Source organism: Carettochelys insculpta, chromosome 2 (assembly GCF_033958435.1).
Source record: "Carettochelys insculpta isolate YL-2023 chromosome 2, ASM3395843v1, whole genome shotgun sequence".
Classification (NCBI taxonomy): Eukaryota; Metazoa; Chordata; order Testudines; family Carettochelyidae; genus Carettochelys; species Carettochelys insculpta.
The window spans coordinates 95,049,963-95,072,776 of record NC_134138.1 but is presented as its reverse complement, the minus strand read 5'-3'; the positions used below and the strand labels follow the sequence as shown (position 1 = coordinate 95,072,776).

The 22,814-nt window shown below is 42.0% G+C and overlaps 1 protein-coding gene across 4 annotated transcripts in view; it reads left to right on the top strand.

Annotated features, from left to right (window-relative positions):
* LAMA1 (laminin subunit alpha 1) overlaps positions 1–22,814 on the top strand; it is a 211,348-nt gene that overhangs the window by 119,547 nt on the left and 68,987 nt on the right. For all 4 annotated transcript variants that reach the window (XM_074987418.1, XM_074987419.1, XM_074987421.1 and 1 more), the window contains 13 exons: positions 841–984; positions 1,377–1,556; positions 2,140–2,325; positions 2,998–3,125; positions 4,134–4,254; positions 4,376–4,513; positions 5,935–6,056; positions 6,362–6,448; positions 7,536–7,729; positions 9,248–9,390; positions 16,468–16,566; positions 17,713–17,824; positions 18,311–18,473. In XM_074987418.1, the coding sequence (XP_074843519.1) occupies positions 841–984; positions 1,377–1,556; positions 2,140–2,325; positions 2,998–3,125; positions 4,134–4,254; positions 4,376–4,513; positions 5,935–6,056; positions 6,362–6,448; positions 7,536–7,729; positions 9,248–9,390; positions 16,468–16,566; positions 17,713–17,824; positions 18,311–18,473 (1,817 nt within the window). The remainder of the gene's footprint in view (positions 1–840; positions 985–1,376; positions 1,557–2,139; positions 2,326–2,997; positions 3,126–4,133; positions 4,255–4,375; positions 4,514–5,934; positions 6,057–6,361; positions 6,449–7,535; positions 7,730–9,247; positions 9,391–16,467; positions 16,567–17,712; positions 17,825–18,310; positions 18,474–22,814) is intronic.

The window sequence follows — 22,814 nt, the reverse complement described above, 5'->3', positions numbered from 1 at the left end:
CCACCCCTCCACTCTCTGATTTGCTCACCTTGATTATCTTTTTCTGATTTGTCCTCCTTGCTTACTGTTTTTGGTTCTCTGTGTCTTAAATATTGAGTCTGTTCTGGTCTGGATATGGTCTGAAGAAGTGGGTCTGTCCCACGAAAGCTCACCTTTTAAACTATTTTGCTAGTCTTTATAGTGCTACTTGACTGCTTTTTGTTTTGATAGTGTATAGACTAGCACGGCTTCCTCTCTGTTACTAGTCTCTTTCTTTATGGTACACAGAGCTCTCTGGGACATCAGCTAATATTACAGATCATAAATTAATGAAAGTACTAATTGTACTTTCCTAATCTGGCACCCCCTGGCTGTGGGGCTTTGCTCTGGCAGCAGTAGAGAGGTTGGCAGTGGCTGAGTGGGGGCTCAGTTTAAGTGAGGTCTATCAACTAGGAATCACATTGAGTGCACTAATGCATTTCACAGAACCATTTCCAGGGTCAGATTCTCCTTCCTAACTAACTCTGAGCGATATCTCTTTTTTGAGCTTTATTAGAAATAAAAAATCAACAGTCAGTTTTTCCATCTTTTTCCAAGTAGTGGTTGCTAATTTTCACTAGAATAGTCCAAGAATTTTGCTTAAAAATGAGTTATTTCTGTGTTTTAAACAGAATAACAATGGAAAAATTTCATCTACTGCACAACCGTGCAACTGTCAGGTAGCTCTGAACGGTTGTAATACCTGTTATAAACTTGTCGCTCCACTATTTGTGCAGCAGGAAAGCATTGCCTGTCCTGGAAAGTCATCTTTCATTCAACTTTCAGAGCAAGTCAATGTAAACATATGTATTTTTTCTTCAGGAAAATGTATTTGGGTTGCACTGCAGTGAATGCAAGACTGGAACCTTTGCTCTCCATGCTAGCAACCCTTTAGGATGCATGCCATGTTTCTGTTTTGGGCTGTCAGAGTTTTGCTCCGAACTAGAAGACCATGTGAGAATTCCGGTAAGAAAGGCTATATAAGCTTTTTTTTGTCCGATTTTCTGCCATCACAGTGGCTTGAATGAAGTAGCATACTTCTGTTATGTCATGTCTGTTCTTGGTCCACTGTCACATATATGTAAAAGGTGTGGGGAGAGAATGGAAAAAGAAAAAGTGATGTTAAGAAAGGTAAGCCCTGGTATTCCCTTTTCTAAAAGCACATATTTCACTGCTGCAAATATTTAAAATATAATCATAAAGATTGCATCTCCATTTGTGTAACATGTCAAGAGTCCTTCTAAACAGAGTTTATAAAATCACACCTAAAGTGAAACTGTTTTAATACATTATATTTAGATGAAATAATACTGTGTGTGGGTGTGTGTGGGGGGGTTCTGCTGTTCTTGGTGTTGTAGGTAACTCTGACTCCAGATCAGTCCATTCTGCATGTGGTTTCTCCAAGTAACCTCACTGGGACAGGTGAAGGTGTGTTTTCTCAATTTTCTGATATTTTGCTGGATGCTGCCACTGTCAGACAGCGCTTGAAAACCGAGCCATTTTATTGGAGGTTACCAGACCAATTCCAGGGAGACCAGGTGAGATATGTCCACTAAGAACAAGCATACATGTAGATGGGCATTTTATTATGATAATGGTGTTCTTTCCTGATTGCATGTTTCTGAATTAAATAAACTATTCCCATTAAAGAGCTGAAATATTCTGAGTTTAAAGTTGTAGGACTTGTAGCATACATAATGACCAGTTCACACCATACATCTTCCCTTAAGGTTTTACTTGTCTCGTAAGTATGGGGGCACCAATACTGTATCACTGTGGTATTTTCAGCGTTAGTATGGGGAAGAAATGTTGGTGAAATAACCCGAAAGAGACTTCAACCGTGACATTTTATGCCATAAATAGATTGCATAAACTTTCAATACTGAGGAATTAAGTGAAAATGCATGGCACACCTTAAAAGAGCAGATGTCTAACAAAGACACATGTGACTAGTTTGTAGAAATGCACATTTATCCTTGTTTCAGGATTTGCTGAGTTTGTTTATACGTTTTATAGCAAATTCTTCAAAGAATGGACAGATGAAAGTCTTCTGATGACAATAACATATTGTTAATCAGTGTCCTTAGAGAGAGTAAATGCAGTAATGTGTCATCCAAACAGCTCATGGCCTATGGAGGAAAACTGAAGTATACTGTTGCCTTTTATGCCTTGGATGGCTTCGGTACCTCAAACTTTGAACCACAGATTCTGATCAAGGGGGGTCGCACCAGGAAGCTGGTCATCTATGTGGATATATCTGCCCCACAAAATGGAGTAAGAAGCAAGGAAGAAGTAGAAATGAAGGAGGTGAGCAAAAACATTTGAACAAAGGAGGGTTATAGCGTAAGTGACTAAAGACGGCCTTTTCCAGAAAAAAATTATGTGGGAGTTTTGATAAATTAATATCTGACCTAACATAAAACTCAGTGAATGAAGCACTTGCATTAAGATACTCAGTTAGAGAAATTGGCTGACTAATGTAACTTCTTGAAAACTAATGGGATTTAAACTGAAATTTAGTTTTTTTACTTGTTTATTTAATGCTTTGAAAATGCTGATTATAAGGAGCTTTTGAAAATTAGACTGAAATCTGCGTTAACAGATGAAATGCCCTTGAATATTGTTTTTGTGGGTCAATCTGGCAGTTTAGTGATATTGTGTTGCTCTGTCAGAAAGGTTATCAACACTTGTGATTTGACTTATAGCTGAGCAGGGACTTGGAGTGTGTTGAGGCTAGAATGCCAAGTCCAAAGGTAGGAAAGAAACACCTCCTATTTGTCTCTGGCAGTCTGTTGTGCCCACTTTCAAAGCGGGCTTCAGATGTGTTCTAGAATGAGATGCACTCAGCTTCCTTTCACCAGCTCACAATGATTAATGATTGGGCAGAAAGACGTGAGGGAGAGATTGTTTCTTCTATACAAGTATGTGGCCATGAATATTTCTGATTTAATTAATGCAAATTACTTCTCTTCCCTCTAGCATGTTTGGAAATACTTTAACTCTGTGTCCGACCAATCTGTCACACGTTCTGACTTCATGTCAGTGCTTAGCAACATTGAGTATATCCTTATTAAGGCATCGTATGGTCAAGGATTACAGCAAAGCCGGTAAAGTATCCTATGAATCTGTTATATGTTGTTTTATTACTTTTAACTTAAGCTAAGATTAGTCCTAACTAGCCTTGGCAGAGTTCAAATTTTATTTTGATGGGTAACACTGAAATAATTTTACATTTTTATCAATTTAAATTTTTACAGTTGTGCATACCGATGGCTTTTTAAACACTTGAAAAATTCCACTGATTACAGTTTTCATAGGGAAAATTATGCTGGGCTCAGACTACGTGGAGAGAAGGTTCAGCCATTAATTACTTATTGACAGTGGATGATTAGATTCAAAAAGTTAAAGCCTTTGAATCGTTAAAACCGTAACCACCTATTGCCTGGAACAGAGGTTGGATTTCATTTAAATTCCTTCATTTTTTTTGTGAGGCGCTATGAGTCACTTCTGCTTGTATCAATGCAGAAGGTTATAAAGAAGCACAGTGATTAGTGACTCAGCTAGGGGAGGCACCGGATGTGCTTACATATCTCCTAAATTAACTGTCTCTCCCATCTTACTCTCATGGTTATTGGTATACTGAATACAAACACTTTTCTATACTCTTAATTTTCAAATAAAAAACAAGCCCTTTCACGAAACAATAAAAAGTGAGTTTTAGTGCATGTGAAAATGTTTGGCGTACTTATATACTGCATTACTGTTGTAAAACACTTCCACATCAGAATGATAGCATTTTACGCCCTCTTTGCATTCACTTTGAACAAATGTAGATGACTAAAAATGGCACAGAGATAATATTTTTTTGCTAAGAAAGAAGGGCATTCTTATCAGACGTGTGCCCTAACCAATCACGCACATCGGTCCACTCCTGAATTCTGAAAAAGTTTAGCTCTGCATCCAAACTTTGTGGCTTTGACATACTGAATCAAAATCTTTGTTCCCAAAATCTTTGATCCTTGAACTTTTACAAAAGTTTGTAGCTGAACTTTATAGCTAGGATTCAGCTCATTCACTAGGTATTCATGTTCTCTTCATCTAAACATTTCTTGTAGAATTGCAAATATCTCAATAGAAATTGCAGTGAAGGCCGAGGACATGCATTTTGGCAGAGAACCAGCACAGCTCATAGAGCAATGTGAGTGTCCTGCTGGCTATGCTGGATTCTCATGTCAGGTACACAACTGCTTATCAAACAAAATACCTTTCAATGTGTCTTTATTTTACATAAAACATCTTATTTAATATATTTTTTTCTTACTCGTTTTTTCTTGTCCATCCCACATCTACCACATAGAGCTGTGCATCGGGGTACTACAGGATGAAACATGCAGACCTGAATGTGAAAGAGCCCCGCCAATTGATTGCACCTTGTGTGCTGTGTCAGTGTAACAACCACAGTGAGACCTGTGATTTGGAAACAGGAAAGTGCCTGGTATGTATGTTTCCACTGTTGTGTTGGTTTTGCCAAGACATCCAACATCCAGAGTTTACCAGCTCAGGAAAGAATTTCTAAAGCATATGAGGCTGAGTTACTTCAGTGGGATGCATATAGTATGACTTCATAATGGAAAATATCTCAGTAACTCTGCTCTTAGGGTTTTTTCATTGAAATTACCAAATGTTATAAGGAGATCTGACTCAAGTCTTCTTTTGCATTTTGCTGGTGATATTTAGAGGTCCAGTCCTTAGGTCTTGCCAAGCTTAGCATAAGTACCTAATGGTGGAGGAGCTAAAGTAGCAATATGCTGGCCCACAACCCCAAAACTGTACAAGGGCAAGGCAATCGATTTTAAGACTTTTCTGTGTTTTATTGTTTGGAAGTAACTTTTGTGCTTGCTTTTCAAGACTGGCTTACTTTCTTGAATTGGATGTAAATATTGACATTTTAAAAAAAAATATTTCCAACTTTCCCTTGGGCTTGTAAGCAGTTCTTGCTTTGCCAGGCCTAACCCATGAAGCATTAGTCAGAGTCCACCCTTGAGGTTCACCATCTTATCTTGTTAGTCCAAGATCACAAATTACAGGTCCAAAGTTTGTTATTCTAGTAAATGTCAGCCATCTCTACCCTCAACATTAGGTTCTAAGTGTATACAAGTAACTGTCTTGGAAGACTGAGGTTAACTATGTTAAGCGAAAATTAAAAAAACAAACAAACCCACAATTCATCATCTTTTCTCTAAATCTCAAACAATTCACTTCCTTAAAACACCCGATCTCCACTGACCTGAGCAGAAAGATTCCTTAGAGCATTTCTGACCTCTGCTGTTACCAGATTGTGGATATCTTGCACTGCTTTTGTTCGCTAGCCTCAACTACTCGTCTAGAAGTCTACTAGCATTTTTAGTAGAAGAAGACACTGATATTTCTATGGGGGAATAATACATTATATTCTTCACTATCTAATTTTATAATGACTAATTAAGCACAGGGCTGGGGAGGGGGCTGAGGCTTCATTTATGAATGTTTTGTAGTTCACAGTTTTATCTTGTCTATTGAAACATTTTTTTTAGTTCAAGCAGCCAGCTGCATTTTCTATCAGATGCTGATTTTTTTAAATAGCCGTTGTTCCTAGCACTGTCATTTCCTGGTTTTAATTGAATTCATAGTAGTGTATATCAGAAACAGCTGAGGACCAGAAAAGAAATTAGGTCAGAATGGTTGGCAGGACACTGAGGAAAATAAAACATGCTTGTGAGTGACTGATTTGTAGAAACAAAAAGCTCTTCAACCCAGAAGATGCTGTCTGGCTGTGATTTTAAAGATGATCAGTAAAGATTGTACATGTTCATTGAGCAGAGAGAGCATAAAGTTCCTGTCACTGTTTTAAACTGTGAATGTCTTGTTGTGTACTAGAACTGCAGAGATAACACAGCTGGTGATCACTGTAGTGCTTGTGCCCCAGGCTACTATGGGAAAGTAATTGGATCTGTCAATGACTGTGCTCTTTGTGCCTGTCCCAGAACCAACCCCACAAGGTAACCAAACATTCTGAAGTTTGATGTACATTTGATCACTGCACTGGGGCTTGCTTTATCACATCTCTTTATTGGCAGGGGTTTGTATGTTGTTGCATGGGTTTGATACTTAGGAGGCACAGAATAAATCATTTAGGTTGTTGGCTACATCCAGCTCTGTCAAATAGAGCAGCACTGCAGCTGATAACATTCAGTGTTTTAAATGTCATGTGTTTGCCTGGCAAGACTGCTATAGTAGATGTCTGAATTTGCAGAGTCTTGCATTTGGGTTGTGTCTGTTATTTAGCAACTCTTTCTTCCTCTAGCTTTAGTCCCACTTGTGTTCTGAAAGACGGTGATGATTTCCTGTGCGATGCATGTCTCACTGGATACGAAGGACAGTACTGTGAAAGGTGAGATACATATGCACTCCAGGAGGGTTTTGACAAGCCCTGCACATTTGTACCTTTTAATAGAGTACTGAAATTACATGTGATGTTTTTTTTTAAAAACATGGAATAGTTTAGAGTGATTGCTTTAGTGTATATAGACTAATAATTATAAATATGTTATGCTCCTCAAATATCTAGGCTATGTCTATGCTACAGAGATCTTTCAAAGGATGTTCTTCCGGAAGATCTCTTCTGAAAAATCTTCTTTCAAAAGAGCACGTCCACACACAGAAAATTGGATCAAAAAATTGATCCACTCTTTTCATAAAGAGCATCCACATAGCCCCTGATCTTTGAAAAAAACGGGCCAGGGATTGACATATCCAGCGCTCAGGGGACTGCTCTTTTGAAAAAAGGGCCCCTGGGGTGTCTATACACTTTTTTTTTTTCTGAAGGAATCTTTTGGACAAAGGCCCTCCTCTTCCTCATCTGGGAGAGAAATAGGGCTGCCAGAATAGTGCTACGTTCTTTCACTTTCAGATTCAAAGAGCACATTTTGTGTGTAGACGTTCCACAGGTTCTTTCTGAAAAGGCTTTTTTTTTTCCAAAAGAACTTGCTAGCATAGATGCAGTTCTAGGGTATGTCTACACAGCAGCCTTATTTCAAAATAAGCTATTTTGTAAGAGCTAGTCCAGACTAGCTTATTTTGAAATAATGCTGCTACAAACAAAATGCATTTTGAAATAGCGCTATTTTGAAAATACAGCATCTACACACATCAGCCTATTTCAAAATAGAGCCATTGGCTGCACTATGGCTTTTTTTGAAATAAGCTTTATTCCCTGTCCACACAGCCCCTATTTCGCAATAGGTGCTATTCCTCACAGAATGAGGGTTACCAATTTTGAAATAAGTGAACTGCAATTTCAAAATTATTTCAAAATAGTGCTTGTGTTGTGTGGATGCTCAGATAATTATTTTGAAATAACTTTGCTGTATAGAGCCACCCCTATACAACACCTCAGTTCAGCAACTGATAATGAAAAAGAGAGGTTTTTTTGCTAATAGCTTTTAACTGATGTTCAGCATCCCTTGTGTCCCCGCTAGGTGTTCTCTGGGCTATTATGGTAATCCTGAAGTGCCTGGCGGCACCTGTCAACAATGTCAGTGCAATCCCAGTGGCTCGATTCACAACAATTGTGATCACATATCTGGACAGTGCTTCTGCAAGAAGGGTGTAACAGGACGACTATGTGATGCATGCGAACCCAGACACATCCTTGTGGAAAACGAATGTGTTTGTAGGTTGTTTTTTGCTCTCATGTGGCATTTGAGTGCTAAGTGTAAAGTGCTTGATTTAAAACAAACAAAAAGGAAAAATGATCAGACTAGCTCATTTAACCTACTTTTACACTGAATTACTAATTTAGGGTCAGATTTTGCCTGACTTTGCATGGCTGGTCAGCAGAATGAGACAGGTGCAAAGAGCAGGGCAGATTAACTCTTCTGGTGGCCCAGGGTTATTAGATTTTGTGGAACTGTCTGGGGTGGGGTCAAAATCAGGGGCTGGGGGGGGTTTTGGGTTGTGGCAGGAGGGGGAGTGCTGGAGGGGAGAGGGCTCCAAAGGGGTGTGGCTGTAGTGTGGGGCTGGAGTCAGGGGTTTAGGATGCAAGAGGTGGCTCTGGACTTGGGGCAAGGAGCTTAAGCTGCAGGTGGGGACATATGCAGAAGGTGGGGTGAGGGTGCAGGGACTAGGCAGGAGTTAGCGAATGGGAGGGGCTCGGGGTTGGAGCAGTGGTTTGGCATATGGGGTGCTTACCTGGGACAGCTCCCTTTTGGTGCATGGAAAGGTGGCTCTGTGAGGCCCATGCTGTTCCACACTTGCCTGCAGCTCACATTAGCCATGATTCTTGGCCAATGGGAGCTGTGGGGGCAGAGCCTCCAGACGAGGGCAGCGCAGATTTTCCAAGTGTTTGCAGTGATGCAGTTCCAGCCAGGGTGGTGGTGAACAGCAGCTCACAGAGCTCCCTCTACCCCTCCCTCCGGGAGGGGCTGGCCCAGGTTGCAGCAGCTTTAGTGCCATGTTGTCCAAAAGCAATTGAATGGATCGTCACATGCCCGAGCCAGCACCCCGCACCAAGTCAAGTACTTCCCCCCTGCCAAGCACACTACCCCCCAGCCCCCTGCAAACTGCTGGTGACTGACTGGAGCCACCCAGCCCTGAGCCCTGCAAGCTGCCCCATGCTGCCCCATGTCAGCTGTTCCACGGCCCAAATGAGCTGCAGAAGGAGCTGCCGCTGCCTCCATGCTCGTCCCACCAAGTGGTGGGGCACGTGCACAGAAAGGCGGAGGGTGCACTGTGTGTGTCTCAGTCTCTCCCCCTCCCCAGCCTTGTGCCCTGGGCTCCAGCCTGTAAACCCCCTTTCCTTAATCTGGGCCTGGTAAGGAGCCAGTAGAGCTACAGCCTCACAGACAGTGCTGTGTGGGGCCTGACTCTTGCCAAAGCAGTATGAATGTGTCAGCTTCATTAGTCTGGATTTCTACCAGTGTAAGTGAGGAGCCTTGCTACACTGTCATGTTAAACTGCATGTATGTGTGTGTGTGTGCGGGTGTGCGTGTGTGTGGTTGGAATCAGATCACAGATCATGTGTTCATAAACGGTAGTACAAAGCGTACAATGTAGTAGGCTATCAGTATTGTTTGTAGGCTTCCTCAACACAGAAGGTAAATGTTATGCGTAGATAAATGTAATGTTTCCTTTTAAAAGAGTGCCCTCTTTTAGTAATATTACCCCTCTTTTTCTAAAATGGTTTCTTCAGCTTGCGATGATGACTGCACAGGTGTTCTGTTAAATGACTTGGATCAGGTTGACCGAGCTGTATTTTCAATAAACTTCACTGGTGTTACCTTTGCACCATATGGGAGACTGGCTGATTTGGAGAATGCAACAAGGTACCTGAAGGTAAAAAAATAAATAATGGAAGTCTTTACTGACACCTTGTAAGCAAAACTTAGAGCTGATTCTGATTTTACTTACATTGGGGTAAACCAGGAATAACAAAATTAATGGCTTTAGAATGGTGTCTGGTATAAAATGAATGCATGTCAGATCAGAACACAATCACAAATTTGCTTTCAGAATGCCAAACTATTTTCTCTGGGCCTCCCCCAATTTCTTTACGTTAAATCTTTATATAACAAGTTGGGTGTGTCTACACGGGCACAAATCTTTGAAATAGCCATGCTAATGGCCATTTTTAAGATTACTAATGAGGTGCTGAATTGAATATTCAGCGCCTCATTAGCATTAGGACGCTTCCGGCCACGGTGCTTCGAAAGCACCGCTTGCGAAAGGGCGCGGCTCAGCATGGCTACACTGGTGTCCTTTTCGAAAGGACCCCGCACCTTTCGAAGTCCCTTTATCCTGCTCAATGATCAGAATAAGGGGATTTCGAAAGGTGCGGGTCCTTTCAAAAAGGACCCCTGTGTAGTCATGCCGAGCCGCGCGCTTTCGAAGGCGGCGCTTTTGAAGCGCCGCGGCTGGAACCATCCTAATGCTAATGAGGCGCTGAATATTCAATTCAGTGCTTTGTTAGTAATCTTTGAAATATGACTATTTCGAAGACTTGTGCCATGTAGACACAGCTGTAGTGAATGTTCCTAGAAAACTGCGTGTTACATAAAACCTTGTTATATAATCTGAAGAATAAATGGAAAAAAAAATAGGGTTATGTTCCCAGATATGACAGATATATGATATTATGAATATTTTTTCATGTATTACAGTGTCTTAAAAACTAGGTGATGGCTAGGGAATACAGTTATTATGGTGAGGATGTAGTAGCAGCAGTATTTTCTGGTTCCGGCTGAGCTGAAGAGTAGGATGCTGAAGCTAATGCATCTATTGATTGGCTTGAAAAGGTTCCGATATAGTCCCCGATGAGACTCTGCTTTGCCTGACTCAGCAATGACTTGTATAGGTCACTGTAGGGAAGTATGGTTGCCTCAATACCTTGTTTGTGTGTTAATGTTCTGTTCATATTTGGATCGTCTCCATCAATGATTTATGACTTGGTCTACGATTTATAAACTTTCCCTCAAATATCCTGTTGCATGTTTCTGTTCCTCTTGCTCGTCTTCATCTTCACTTTCATTGTTGTTGGCCTCACGAGCCTCCATTAACTCCACTTCCTGATGTGTCTATCAATTCTTCTGCTTCATTCAGATCTGAGAATCCCTCACCCACAAAATTTCTGGTCATAACTTCCTTGTGTTCTGTGGGGAAGACAATGAAATTGTTCGCCATTGACAGCTGAATCTCGTTCCAAGAGGCAATGAGGTAGTACTAGTGAACCCATCGAGGACTGCTTGATGCCTTTAATTTTATGTGTAATTGTCATGCCTTGGTCTGTGAGCTGCCATAGTGAGGTGGCCTTAGGCAGAATGACATTTTCATTTGCAGCCTGTAGAGCTTTGGCAGAGTAATCTGGGTTATTGTCCAATAATAACAAATGCTTGAAAGGTAAGTTTTGTGATTTTAAGTAAAGTTATACTTGAGGCACAAAGCATAAAGTAAACCATTGTTTTTAGCATTGTAAACAAGCATTGATTTACAGTTACAACCTCTTGGTGCATTGGTGCAGAGCAACAACATAAGTTGATCTTTTGCAGATTTAAATCCTGATGCTGGATGCTCCTGGGTGATGTAGGTTCTGGATAGTATTTGTTTCCAGGGCAAACCTGTTTCATCAGTATTAAAGACGAGTGGGGGCTTGTAATCATGGTCTTCAATAATTTTTACTAGCTCAGCGAGGAAGAGCTCTGCTGCTTGATGGTTAGCTGATACAGATTCTCCTTGTGAACTTCACACTGCAGAGATTAAAGCATTTCCTGAAATCATTATGCCAGCTTCTAGACATTCTTTTGGATGGTTCACCGTCCTTCTCGCACGCAGCTGCATATGATTTTTGTGCTGTTTCATGAATGACTGTGCCACTGAGTGGTGCTTGTTTCTCTGAGTCTGATCTTCAGTCTTCGTATTCAATGAAATCTTAGTTTCATTTATCTGCACATCCTGCCTTGTCATCCTCTTGATAGGAAGACTAGCTTTTCCTGCAGCCATCACATGTGCTCTCATACTATCTTCATATTTCTTAATCGTGCAAATCAATTATTTGTTCACACTGTATTCCTGCCTATCCACATTGATTCAGGCGCCAGCATGGAGCTTGTCTGTTATCTCAATTTTCTTAGAGAAATTAATCATTTCCCATTTTTTCACACGTCTCATCACTTTTACTTACTTTCTTTAGTACTGCTATTCTTCTTAATGTGGCATGATGAATCTCCAAAATCTTGATGCAAACGCAAAGTCCCTGTGTACAGATAGATTGAGGAAGGAGCTGATTCTATGGGTCTCCTGCCTACCCTGAGTGTAGGTCTGCTTCATGCAAATGCGTGCTGTATAAAAAATAGTGCATGCAACATAAAAGTAGGTCACTAAATGTAAACTGCATTATGTTAAAAACACTGGGTGAATGTGCATTATATAAGGGCTTACTGTATAACCCTATACCAATTTTCTTGACTTAAATACTTGATACATTAAGGGTATTTAGTATATATATTATTGTACCACATTATTATCCACATATTTCATCTCACTGTTTTTAGCTAAGTCCATGGAGCTACATGGATTTACTCAGCTGAGGACAGGGCATTTAGTTTTAGAAGGACAGGGTTAGCCTTGAGGGCCCTGAACAGTACAGGAAAGGAGAAAATAAAGTCATGAATTGGTTCCTCCTTGGTCTCCTTGCTGAAGGATGATCTGGCAGTGAGTTGTTTCTTCTGTAATGAGTTCCTCGCAGAGCTTGCCTGGGATGTGTTGCCCACTTGCTTTGCTTATGCTTGCTTGACAGCAGCAGATGCTTTCCTTTGTGACCTTTACCAGGAAACAAATTTTTCAGAATGTCACAAGATTTTAGTTCCTGAACTGTATGTTGTGTTGCACCCAAATAAAGAATTCAATGCAAAATTTGAAGGGATTATATTGTTGAACAATTGATTTATTAAGATGGGGGAGATTAGACTGAAAACAGATGACTGGGCATGCAGACAAGTTTAAGACAAAGTTGTGGTTAAGGTGGGTTATTGTATGACTGCGCAATGTAATTAGGGGCCTTGGTGTGCCATCTGCACTTAATTCTTCATACTCAGCAAACTTCTTGTTTTCTGAAGTTTATTCTTGGCAAAAATATCTAGGGGCTCTAGTTTTGAGAAATAATCCATTGTGGTAGATGCTGTGAAAGCACAAAACGAAAGATGATTTCTGCCCTAGAGAACTCACAATCAAATTCTTCCTTAAAACAATTGTCCTGTTTGTGTTAGAAGTCTGAGGTCCCTAAGTTTGGCTGCAAAGGTGGGAAGCAACTTAGCAGCTGGAGAAAAGCACTATCGGTCTGGGTCTCTGGTGACTTTCTCCCATTAACTTGTCACAGTTCTGGTGTGGTTCCCTTACCTGCGTTGTGGAATGTTTTCTGCTGCAAACTTAACCTGAGCCTAAACATTTGAAGCTGAATTTTCTCCATGGATTTCTGAAATATGTGTTAACAGTAAAATGTTTGAGGCAGAGGCAGCCTAATCCTCATTAAGAAGAAGCTCAGTCATTCCATCTTAATTCGTTTAAATTGTATTTCAAAGTATTCATGTGCTTGGAGCATCACAGCTGTGTATATGCTTTTAAAATACTATAGGGCAACTTGTCATTGAAAAGCAGTTTCATATAGCTCCATCTGTGTACTTGCGCAAAGTGAATGCAAAAGCCATGTAGCTTGGTGGAACAGAATCAGCATACTTCACAGCTGCTCAAATAAGTGTGTAAAGTGCATACTCAGCAATTACTGTAGTGAGACAAACTGAAGTATAAGTGAAACCACATTTTTCTTTATGTTCCCTCATATCCTGCAAATGCATGACAAAGTGATACTTCTTGTGCTGATGCATGCTGCAAATTAAAATGAAATTCTGTTGGAAGTATAATGTTTTCTTTTATAAATGATATCCATACTGAACACTTAAGAATGTAATGGAATATTTTTATGTTTATGTTATCAGAGAATCTCCTTGATTGAGTTACAGCTTTCTACTTGGTCAGAGATCATCTTATCCATTCATTGTAATCATGTTGCCATTGTTTCATAAGCCAATTATCTGGAAATATTATGTCATTTCAATATTTATATAATAGAATTAGGTTTTACTTGGCAATTGTTTTGTATGCTTGTAGGAAAATCATCTCTTTTGGCATATACTTTTAAAAATGTGATATGTTGAGCACTTTCATGGTAAAAGGGAAACAAATTTTCTGTGAAAATAACATCAGTGTCTGTTTCCCCTTCAGTGCACATATTTTGGCATTTAAGTCCAATGATCTAAACCAGCTGTCACTTTGATGATAACTCAGATGCTCAACGAATGCTCCCGTCCTCTTAAAAATGTGTAGGAAACCTTTGTGGTTAGGCGTCAGGGTCATGGCTGTAGTACAGATAGTTCTGTCCATATTGTGGAAAATAATTCTTAACTATTGTTTCCAAAGAAATTATTAATTAATGTTAGTGAATGGAATGATAACAACTACTCACCTGCCCTTCGATTTCAGACATCTTCTTTCTGTTTCTGGCTAAGCCTAACATTGCACCACTTCTGAGACAAACGAAAGTAAGTCCAATTAAAAACAAATTAGAAAAAAAGAGATGCAGTCTCTTTCACTGGATCAACAGATACATCAATCTTGTCTCCTCTTCATTGTATTGTATGACAGTCCCCTGATGGTCCCCCAGAGCCAAAGAGAGACATCTCTTTCATCCTCCCTATTTTGTAACAGAGAGGAAGCCGTGCTAGTCTATACACTATCAAAACAAAAAGCAGTCAAGTAGCACTTTAAAGACTAGCAAAATAGTTTGTTAGGTGAGCTTTCATGGGACAGACGCACTTCTTCAGACCATAGCCAGACCAGAACAGACTCAATATTTAAGGCACAGAAAACCAAAACCAGTGGTCTGAGTTGAGACCAGCTACTCCAGGATCAGCCCAAAAAAGCCAAGAACAGAACACCACTGGTCATCACCTACAGCCCCCAACTCAGACCACTGCAATGAATTATTAAAGACCTACAACCTATCCTTAATTAGGATGCTACACTCCAGAAGGCCCTGGGTGACATGCCGGTCTTCTCCTACAGACAACCTCCCAACCTCATGAGGATCCTCACTAACAGCCACAGTCTATACTACAGGAACCCCAGTCCTGGAACCTTTCCCTGCAACAAAGCCCGCTGCCAGCTTTGTCCACATATCTTCTCTGGAAATACCATCACTGGACCTAACCAGGTTACTCACAGAATCACGGGCACGTTCTCATGCTCCTCTACTAACATCATATATGCCATCATGTGCCAACAATGCCCAGATGCTTTGTATATTGGACAGACTTCTAACTCCCTTAGACAAACGGTCAATGGGCACAAAACAGACATCAAAATACTCCAGATCCACAAACCAGTTAGTCAACATTTTAATGGAATGGGGCATTCTGTCAATGACCTAAAGGTATGTGTGTTACTGAAGAAGAATTATCGCACCGTTCTGGAAAGGGAAGCAGCCGAGCTGGCTTTTATATTCAAATTCGGCACATTAACACATGGTTTAAATCGTGATGGGAACTTTCTGAGTCACTATAGGGGCTTGTCTGCATACTTGGCTCAGTCTAATTCTTGACCTTCCCCCCCACCCCTCCACTGTCTGATTTGCTCACCTTGATTATTTTTTTCTGATTTGTCCTCCTTGCTTACTGTTTTTGGTTCTCTGTGTCTCAAATATTGAGTCTGTTCTGGTCTGGATATGGTCTGAAGAAGTGGGTCTGTCCCATGAAAGCTCACCTAATAAACTATTTTGCTAGTCTTTAAAGTGCTACTTGACTGCTTTTTGTTTGGATTCCCTATTTTGTGTATGTCAGCGTTAGCACTCTTGACAATGCTCTGCTGCTTCTCTTCTGCTAAGGCTAAACTCACTCTGCCATGGTCTTCAGTTTTTTCTCTCAGACTTGGATATCTTGTCTCTTGGACTAAAATATCACTCCTGTTCCAGTTGATTTACCCAGTCACCAGGCTGTCTATTTTTAGGTTTCTTCTTGGGCTTTCATCAGCTTTTTCAAAAGCTACTATCTGGCTTTCCAAGGGCCGTGCCCTGGAGTGTCCTAGAGTTACTGCTTTTGACCCTTTCCCAATGAAAACATGTCTGCTGTCTGCTTAATAAGAATCATAGCAGTTTTTGGTCTTTCCATTGTCCTTACCTGTTCTGAGGGAACGGCTGTTTATGTCGCCTGGTATGCCTTCTCAACATTACTTGCTATGAGCCTTTCTGTTCCCATCAGTTTTGAAAACTGAATATCTGCATCCAGGAACCCAACCAGACTAGGCATATGTTAACATAGAGGCCATGAGGTGTTGACTCACACCTCTCCAGAAATCCATGCTTTGCCCAAGCATATCAACCTTTTATATCTTATATCTCTTGACACCCTTTAAGAAGCACTATTTTATGTCAGCCATGTAAATACTAAACATGAAGGTATGAGGTGAGTGAGGTAATGTCTTTTATAGGATCAACTTGTATTGGTATAAGAGACAAGCTTTCAAGATCCACAGAGCTGCTCTTTAGGTTATTTAGTAGACAGTTATAGTAATTTTAGAAATAAAGAATAAGTTAGAAAGCTATACATCTCTCTCCTGTAATTCTACCACTGGTGAAAGTCTTCAAATTTGGCTGGATCCAGAGAGCTGACCTATAATTTTAAAAATAACTTTCTTTTGTGCACCAACCGTACTTCTAACCTTAGTTTGTCACATCAGGTTTCATAGATCATTTAAATTATGCACACGATTATATGCATTCAGTTTTCTGCACACAAAAATGGTGGTGGCCTCATTAAAAGTGGGCTAAAAAATTCAGGTCTTAAAATATCAATCTGTAACTCTTTTCAGGGATCTCTAATGTCTAGAGAGGATCCAGTCTGTTCTCTGGAGATGGCAAAGAAAGGTCTTGTGAACATATCAGAAGGCACAGATCAGCTGCACAAAGAGGCAAGTACCCTACCCTGCACTTTCATTCTTAGCTAGAGTGATCTTTGAGACTCTTTATGGAAAAGTTTACAGAATGTGATAGATCTGAAGCAACCAGATTCTATAGAAAGGCAGTAGGGTTGTATGGAAGTGACTCTGAAATCCTATAAGAATTCATAAAGGATACTGTAGGTTTTTGTGCTATTCTGTATAATTTTATAGCAGAATGATTAAAAAGAAGGGCCAAAGCTTATAGAAGGGCTTTTCAGTAAGGTGCTTCTTGTGTGTCATGAGCCTCCACTGGTTCATAGTGTAAGAAATGGAAATATTTTCTTTTAATTGGGTTTGATGTACAAGGGTTATTTAACCTTTTGTCATTTTTGGACACTATCCCAGAAGTCTTCAATTTTACTTGAGCTAGCAGTTTGTTAAAAATTATTTCAGTGTAAATTGTAAAATAAACTATACATAAATGGGCAAATCCTGAAGTTCTGTATTAATTTTTTACTCAAGCAAAATTCACAATGAGGTAGGACAGTTTACTTGGGTAAGAGTTCTGTCTCCTAAAGAGTAAAAACATAGATAGAAATATACTACAATAGGGATGTATGATGTCATTTGTTGACCATATATACCCTCCTAAATGTCTAATTTAGCTCACCAGCTGCAGTGTTGACCATAGTTCTGCAATTTTCAGAGATGTCATATTTGAAAAGTGGTTTTCCTGAGAACTTTATGAGGTATCAGAGGTATGAGGTAGCTGTGTTACTCTGTACATGTAAAAATGAGAAGTCCTATGGTACCTTGTAGACTAACAGATTTTTTGGAGCATAAGCTTTCATGGGAGGAGAAGCACTTAGTGACATGCATCTGACGAAGTGAGTCTTTGCCAACGGAAGCTTATGCTACAAAAAATCTGTTAGTTTATAAGGTGCCACAGGACTTCTCATTGATTTTACTTTATGAAGGTGTCTCATTACTTTAGGAACCTACCAAATCAACTTAGCCTGTCTCCTCACAAACTGCTAATCATTTTCTCATTCTGTTCGTTGGTAATGTTAGAAATGTTCTTCCTTCAGTGGAAAAGTCATCAGAGGTCAACCATCAGTCTTAAAATTGTTTTCTTAATGGTTGTCATAAACATTCATTTATTTATTTTTATACTAGTTGACTAAAACATTGAAGAGAGTTTGGCAGCTCAACAATGCAACTCAAAGAACCATGAATGAGAGTCAACGTTTAACTGTATTTATTGACACAGTGCATACAACCATCAAAGGTATTGCATCTGATTATAAGCTATGGTCACTTACATTATTGAAGTAAATGTGTATTCCTTTTGTAAATCAGTAAGAGCTACTTGCAAAGAGAGGGAGTTTATGCTGTTTTGTAAGGGATTCAGTTTACAGTAAACTCTTTGATATCCAGCATCTACAGGACTGGGAAGTTGCTGGATAATCAAAAATTCTGGATGGTAGAAAGTAACTCATGCTGGGTGGGAGAGCAGAGGAGCCTGCCTGCTGCACTTGCAAGCAGCACGGAGGGATGGAGGACAGTTCTGGGGGGCCTGGCTCCTCTGAGGGGCAGGGTGATGCGCTCGCTCTGTACACAAATATCAGCCATGACGCTGCTTCTCCGCCGTCCCGCTCACCAGAGCTACTCGGTTGTGTGTTATTTCAGTGTGCTGGTTACTCAAATACCGGTTAAACAGGAGCTGACTGTACTCTCTTTGTGAATTGACTGAATTCTTTCCTTTCCACTTTAGTACTTGCTGAAGTGGCAGCATCTCTAAATGAGACGCTGGGTCCAGATTTCCAGCTGGTAAACACCACATCACAGAGTCTGCTGGAAGATAGCGCCACCACAGTGGAAGCAATGCGCAGGAGACATTTCTTGCAGGAGGACCAAAATGTCACCACTGCACTGAAGTAAACCTACTCTGTTATTTTCTATTCATGGACAGTCTGTCATCTGTGTAGCTATCTATAGCTGCGTCTACACGTGCACGCTACTTCGAAGTAGCGGCACCAACTTCGAAATAGTGCCCGTCGCGTCTACACGCGTCGGGCGCTATTTCGAAGTTAACTTCGACGTTAGGCGGTGAGACGTCGAAGTCGCTAACCTCATGAGGAGATAAGAATAGCGCCCTACTTCGACGTTCAACGTCGAAGTAGGGACCGTGTAGACGATCCGCGTCCCGCAACGTCGAAATTGCTGGGTCCTCCATGGCGGCCATCAGCTGGGGGGTTGAGAGATGCTCTCTCTCCAGCCCCTGCGGGGCTCTATGGTCACCGTGGGCAGCAGCCCTTAGCCCAGGGCTTCTGGCTGCTGCTGCGGCAGCTGGGGATCTATGCTGCAGGCACAGGGTCTGCAACCAGTTGTCAGCTCTGTGTATCTTGTGTTGTTTAGTGCAACTGTGTCTGGGAGGGGCCCTTTAAGGGAGCGGCTTGCTGTTGAGTCCGCCCTGTGACCCTGTCTGCAGCTGTGCCTGGCACCCTTATTTCGATGTGTGCTACTTTGACGTGTAGACGTTCCCTCGCTGCGCCTATTTCGATGTTGGGCTGAGCAACGTCGAAGTTGAACATCGACGTTGCCGGCCCTGGAGGACGTGTAGACGTTATTCATCGAAATAGTCTATTTCGATGTCGCAACATCGAAATAAGCTATTTCGATGTTGGCTGCACGTGTAGACGTAGCCTATGAGAGAGAAAAAAATAGTCCAGGGTACCAAATGTCTCCTTAGTAATTACAAAATGTTATGACATTCTGGAGTCTCAGTTTACAGTTGGAACCTGATCCAAAGACTCACATTGACTTCATTGAGCTCCCAGCCAGGCGCTTGATGTGCAAATCCCCTGAAACTGTGCTAAAAGAGAAGGCATTTAATTACTTCTGGGCCTTTGACCAAAATTCTGCTCCCACTTCCATAGCTCTCTAGGGCCCAGGTGCAGTAGGACTGGTGTAGCTCTTCACAGGAGTGTATGTGATCAAACCTCTGCTACACACGTAAGGAATCTGTGGTGCCTAAGTTCCATGGGGGTACTTCCCACATTCCAAGCACATCACGATTCTCAGCACATCCCTGGACAGGGACAGAGTTGGTTTATATACCATCATGTAGCTCCACAGCTCTGCGGACCTCTGTGGGATTACAGCACCAACAGGGGATGTGGTAGCTGTAGCACTGCAGTAATTGGGTGTATGTAAATGTGGTGGGGCCTTTCTTTTCCCAACCCCCGCCCCATCCCCAGTCGATCCCCCTGTTGCAAGCCCAGCTGGGAAAGGAAGTGGCCTTTTGCTGGTACTAGATGTGCATGTGACATATATTTGAGCATTCAAGCAGCAGTTATTCTGAGTCAGAGTTTTAATTTCACATTGCTTTTTCTTCATTTGTCTCTTCTTGAAGATGGTTTTTAATTATTTGTTGCCAGAACTTGGAAATCTGACCACCATGTTTTCCAGAATGTGGGTGTGATTTTGAGAAATGCTCACCAGTGCTTTGACTCTGGTCCCATTGAAGTCAATCATGTTAGAGAGTGGTAGATATAGAGCAGGGCTGAGTGCTCTTGAATATCCCACCTTTTTTTCAATTGGAAGAGACAGTGTCTGTTCTTAGCAGGGCTTGTCTAGAGGGAGAGTCAGTGCCCAGCAAGCTAGGGTGAAAGCAAACAGTGCACTATTGTGCTGTACACGAACTGTCTGTGTAGACCCTGCTACTGCCCATTAGAATTTCCCTAGTGCACTTTGACGTACTTCTTGTCTTGTTCCATGACAATGATAGTTTTATTTTCATGTGCTATTGTGATTCCCAAGTACAGTGGGATTGCCAAGCACACTGTACATTGCTCTCTCTGACTTGCCTTGGCCTTGTCTATTAATTTATATAAGAGCCAGACGGCCATGAAAATAAAACCTGGGATAGAGTTATAATGAATTAAGATGTGAGATCCGGCCTTGTGAATCTATATAAGAACACCCCCTTCCAAACAAAACAAAGGAAAATAAAATATTTCTGACTTGTACACCAGTTTGGGCTGTTACAGAAGGCATTTGTAAGTTAACTTTTTCAACTGTAGGCTTTCTGTAGAAATTTCTGAAAGTAATCTGGTGAGTGTCCTTTCACCTACTGAAGAAGAGCATTAATAGGATTTCTGCTAGGAGCGTGAGCATTTGCTTTACAGAATTTTTCAAACTGCAAATTTAAAGCTAACTGAAATAAGCAGTTTTATACTGTGTCTGTGGCAGGCAGAAGATAGACATTTCATGGCTCCTGGGGAATTTTGTTTGTGGTGATATATGATTAAACAATGTCTAACTTAAACCTGTCTCAATTCGCTACATAAGATAAAATTTCTGAATTACAGTATAACCTTGTTGTGGTACATTCAAACATTGGGGGGAATAAGGCCTTGTAAAATACTGTATTATAGTTTCATTCTACCACCTCCCACTTTTTTTTATAATTTAAAACAATGCATTTGATGGTATGAATTGTGGATCGGTGGTAGAAAAATATAAATACATATGCATATCAGATATTAGTAGGAAAAGCTCAGTGTTTGTGATGACGGTAAACCAGGCTTTGTTTGCAGTAATTGAAAATGTACAGACAGTTAAAGCAGATTAAAGGATAGAACTATGAATCAGAATTATTTGCGTATTTGTTATGGCAGGGTCTGTATTGTCACACCCATTGCCAGTTGGGTGGGTGGCGGGGGACAGCTACCCTAGGACTCAGTGACATAAGATTCCAAGAGTCTTGACTGGTGCTACAGAGGCAATGACAGTTGCCAGAGCCCTGACTCCTTTAGATTGCTGATGGCTAGCTCCTAGTTCTGCCCTGTCTGCCCAAGGCCCCACCCCTTCCAGGGGTCTGGATCTGCAAAATCAGGCCACCCCGTACACTGTTCATCTTCTGCAGGAATTGCCATTCAGGGTCACACCAATGGCACTTCAGCTGGCCTTCAGCAGTAACCAGCATGTGGTGCTTCTGGGTAAATTTAAAAATAAATCCGGACAATGGATGATCGTGGAATAATTGCAAGCACTTAGCAGTTGGTAGCTCCTTGTATTTGAATCACAATTCCAGGGTCACAGCTTTTTTGTTTTTAAAAAGTACAGTAAACCCTCAATATAACAGACATCATTTTACTGAATGTGGGTAATAATGGCCATCCGCTGTCATCCCCCCAAAGAAAATAAGATCACCGCTGCCACGGGGTCCTTGGTCATGGCTGGGACTGCCAAAGCTGCGGGATCCCTGGCCACGGCTGGGAGAGCCACTGTCACTGCCGCCCCCACCAGGTCCCCCCACCCAACTGCTCATGGCTGGGATCAGAGTGTGAGGAGCCCTCACTGTCTGCCCTGAGCACCCGCAGCTCAGAGCTGAGGAACTGCTGCTCTCGGAGAAAACCCTTGGTTATAAAGGACTTTCTTCTTCGAGTGTCCCCGTGGGTGCTCCACATTAGGTGTCGGGCTCGCCCGGCGCCGCAGATCGGATCTTCCAAGCAGTTTCTGCCGGACCGCGCATGCGCCGGTGCGCGCCGCTCCCCCGCGCGCTCCCGGCCATGTGCGCGATCCGGTCCCCGCCAGTTCCTCTTAACCGCCGTCGGCTGCAGACGGAATCCAACTAGGCTAAGGCCAAGTAGTATATTCAATGGCTTTATCTGTTTTTTCTTAAAGTTTTTTCAGGCACTTAGGCTACTATAAGCTAGCCGTTTGTTATTTTGTAAAAAAAAAAAAAAAAAAAAAAAAAAAATGCTGCTTCTTGACAAGGCCCTCCAGCCAGAAGTGCCGGAGCGGCCGCAGCAGGAGGGACCCTCCGGGGCCCTTAAAAGGAAAGCTGCCTCCCTCACCCCATCAGCGCAGAAACGGAGGAAAGTATCTCCAGCCCGATCCCTGCCGGCAGCAACAGCGAGCGGGACGGGAGGAGCAAGCAGCCCCCAGCCGCAGCAACAGCTGATCGGCGGCGGCACGGAGAGCCACGTGGAAGCGGCTCAGCCTCCAATACTCAGCCAGCCGCCCCGCACCGCAGGCAGGGCGGCGGCTAAGCAAACGCCGGTACTGGCGGCACCGCAGGCAGCGGCACCGACCCCCGGGGAACCGGCGGTGCAGAGCGCGCAGGCACGCAGCCTGCCGGCACCGGAGGACACCGCACATGCGGCATCGCCCTCGAGCGTGCCGAGCTCGGTGCAGACGGGGCCGGAATCCCCTGTATGCTCCCCAGCCCGATCCCTGCCGGCAGCAACAGCGAGCGGGACGGGAGGAGC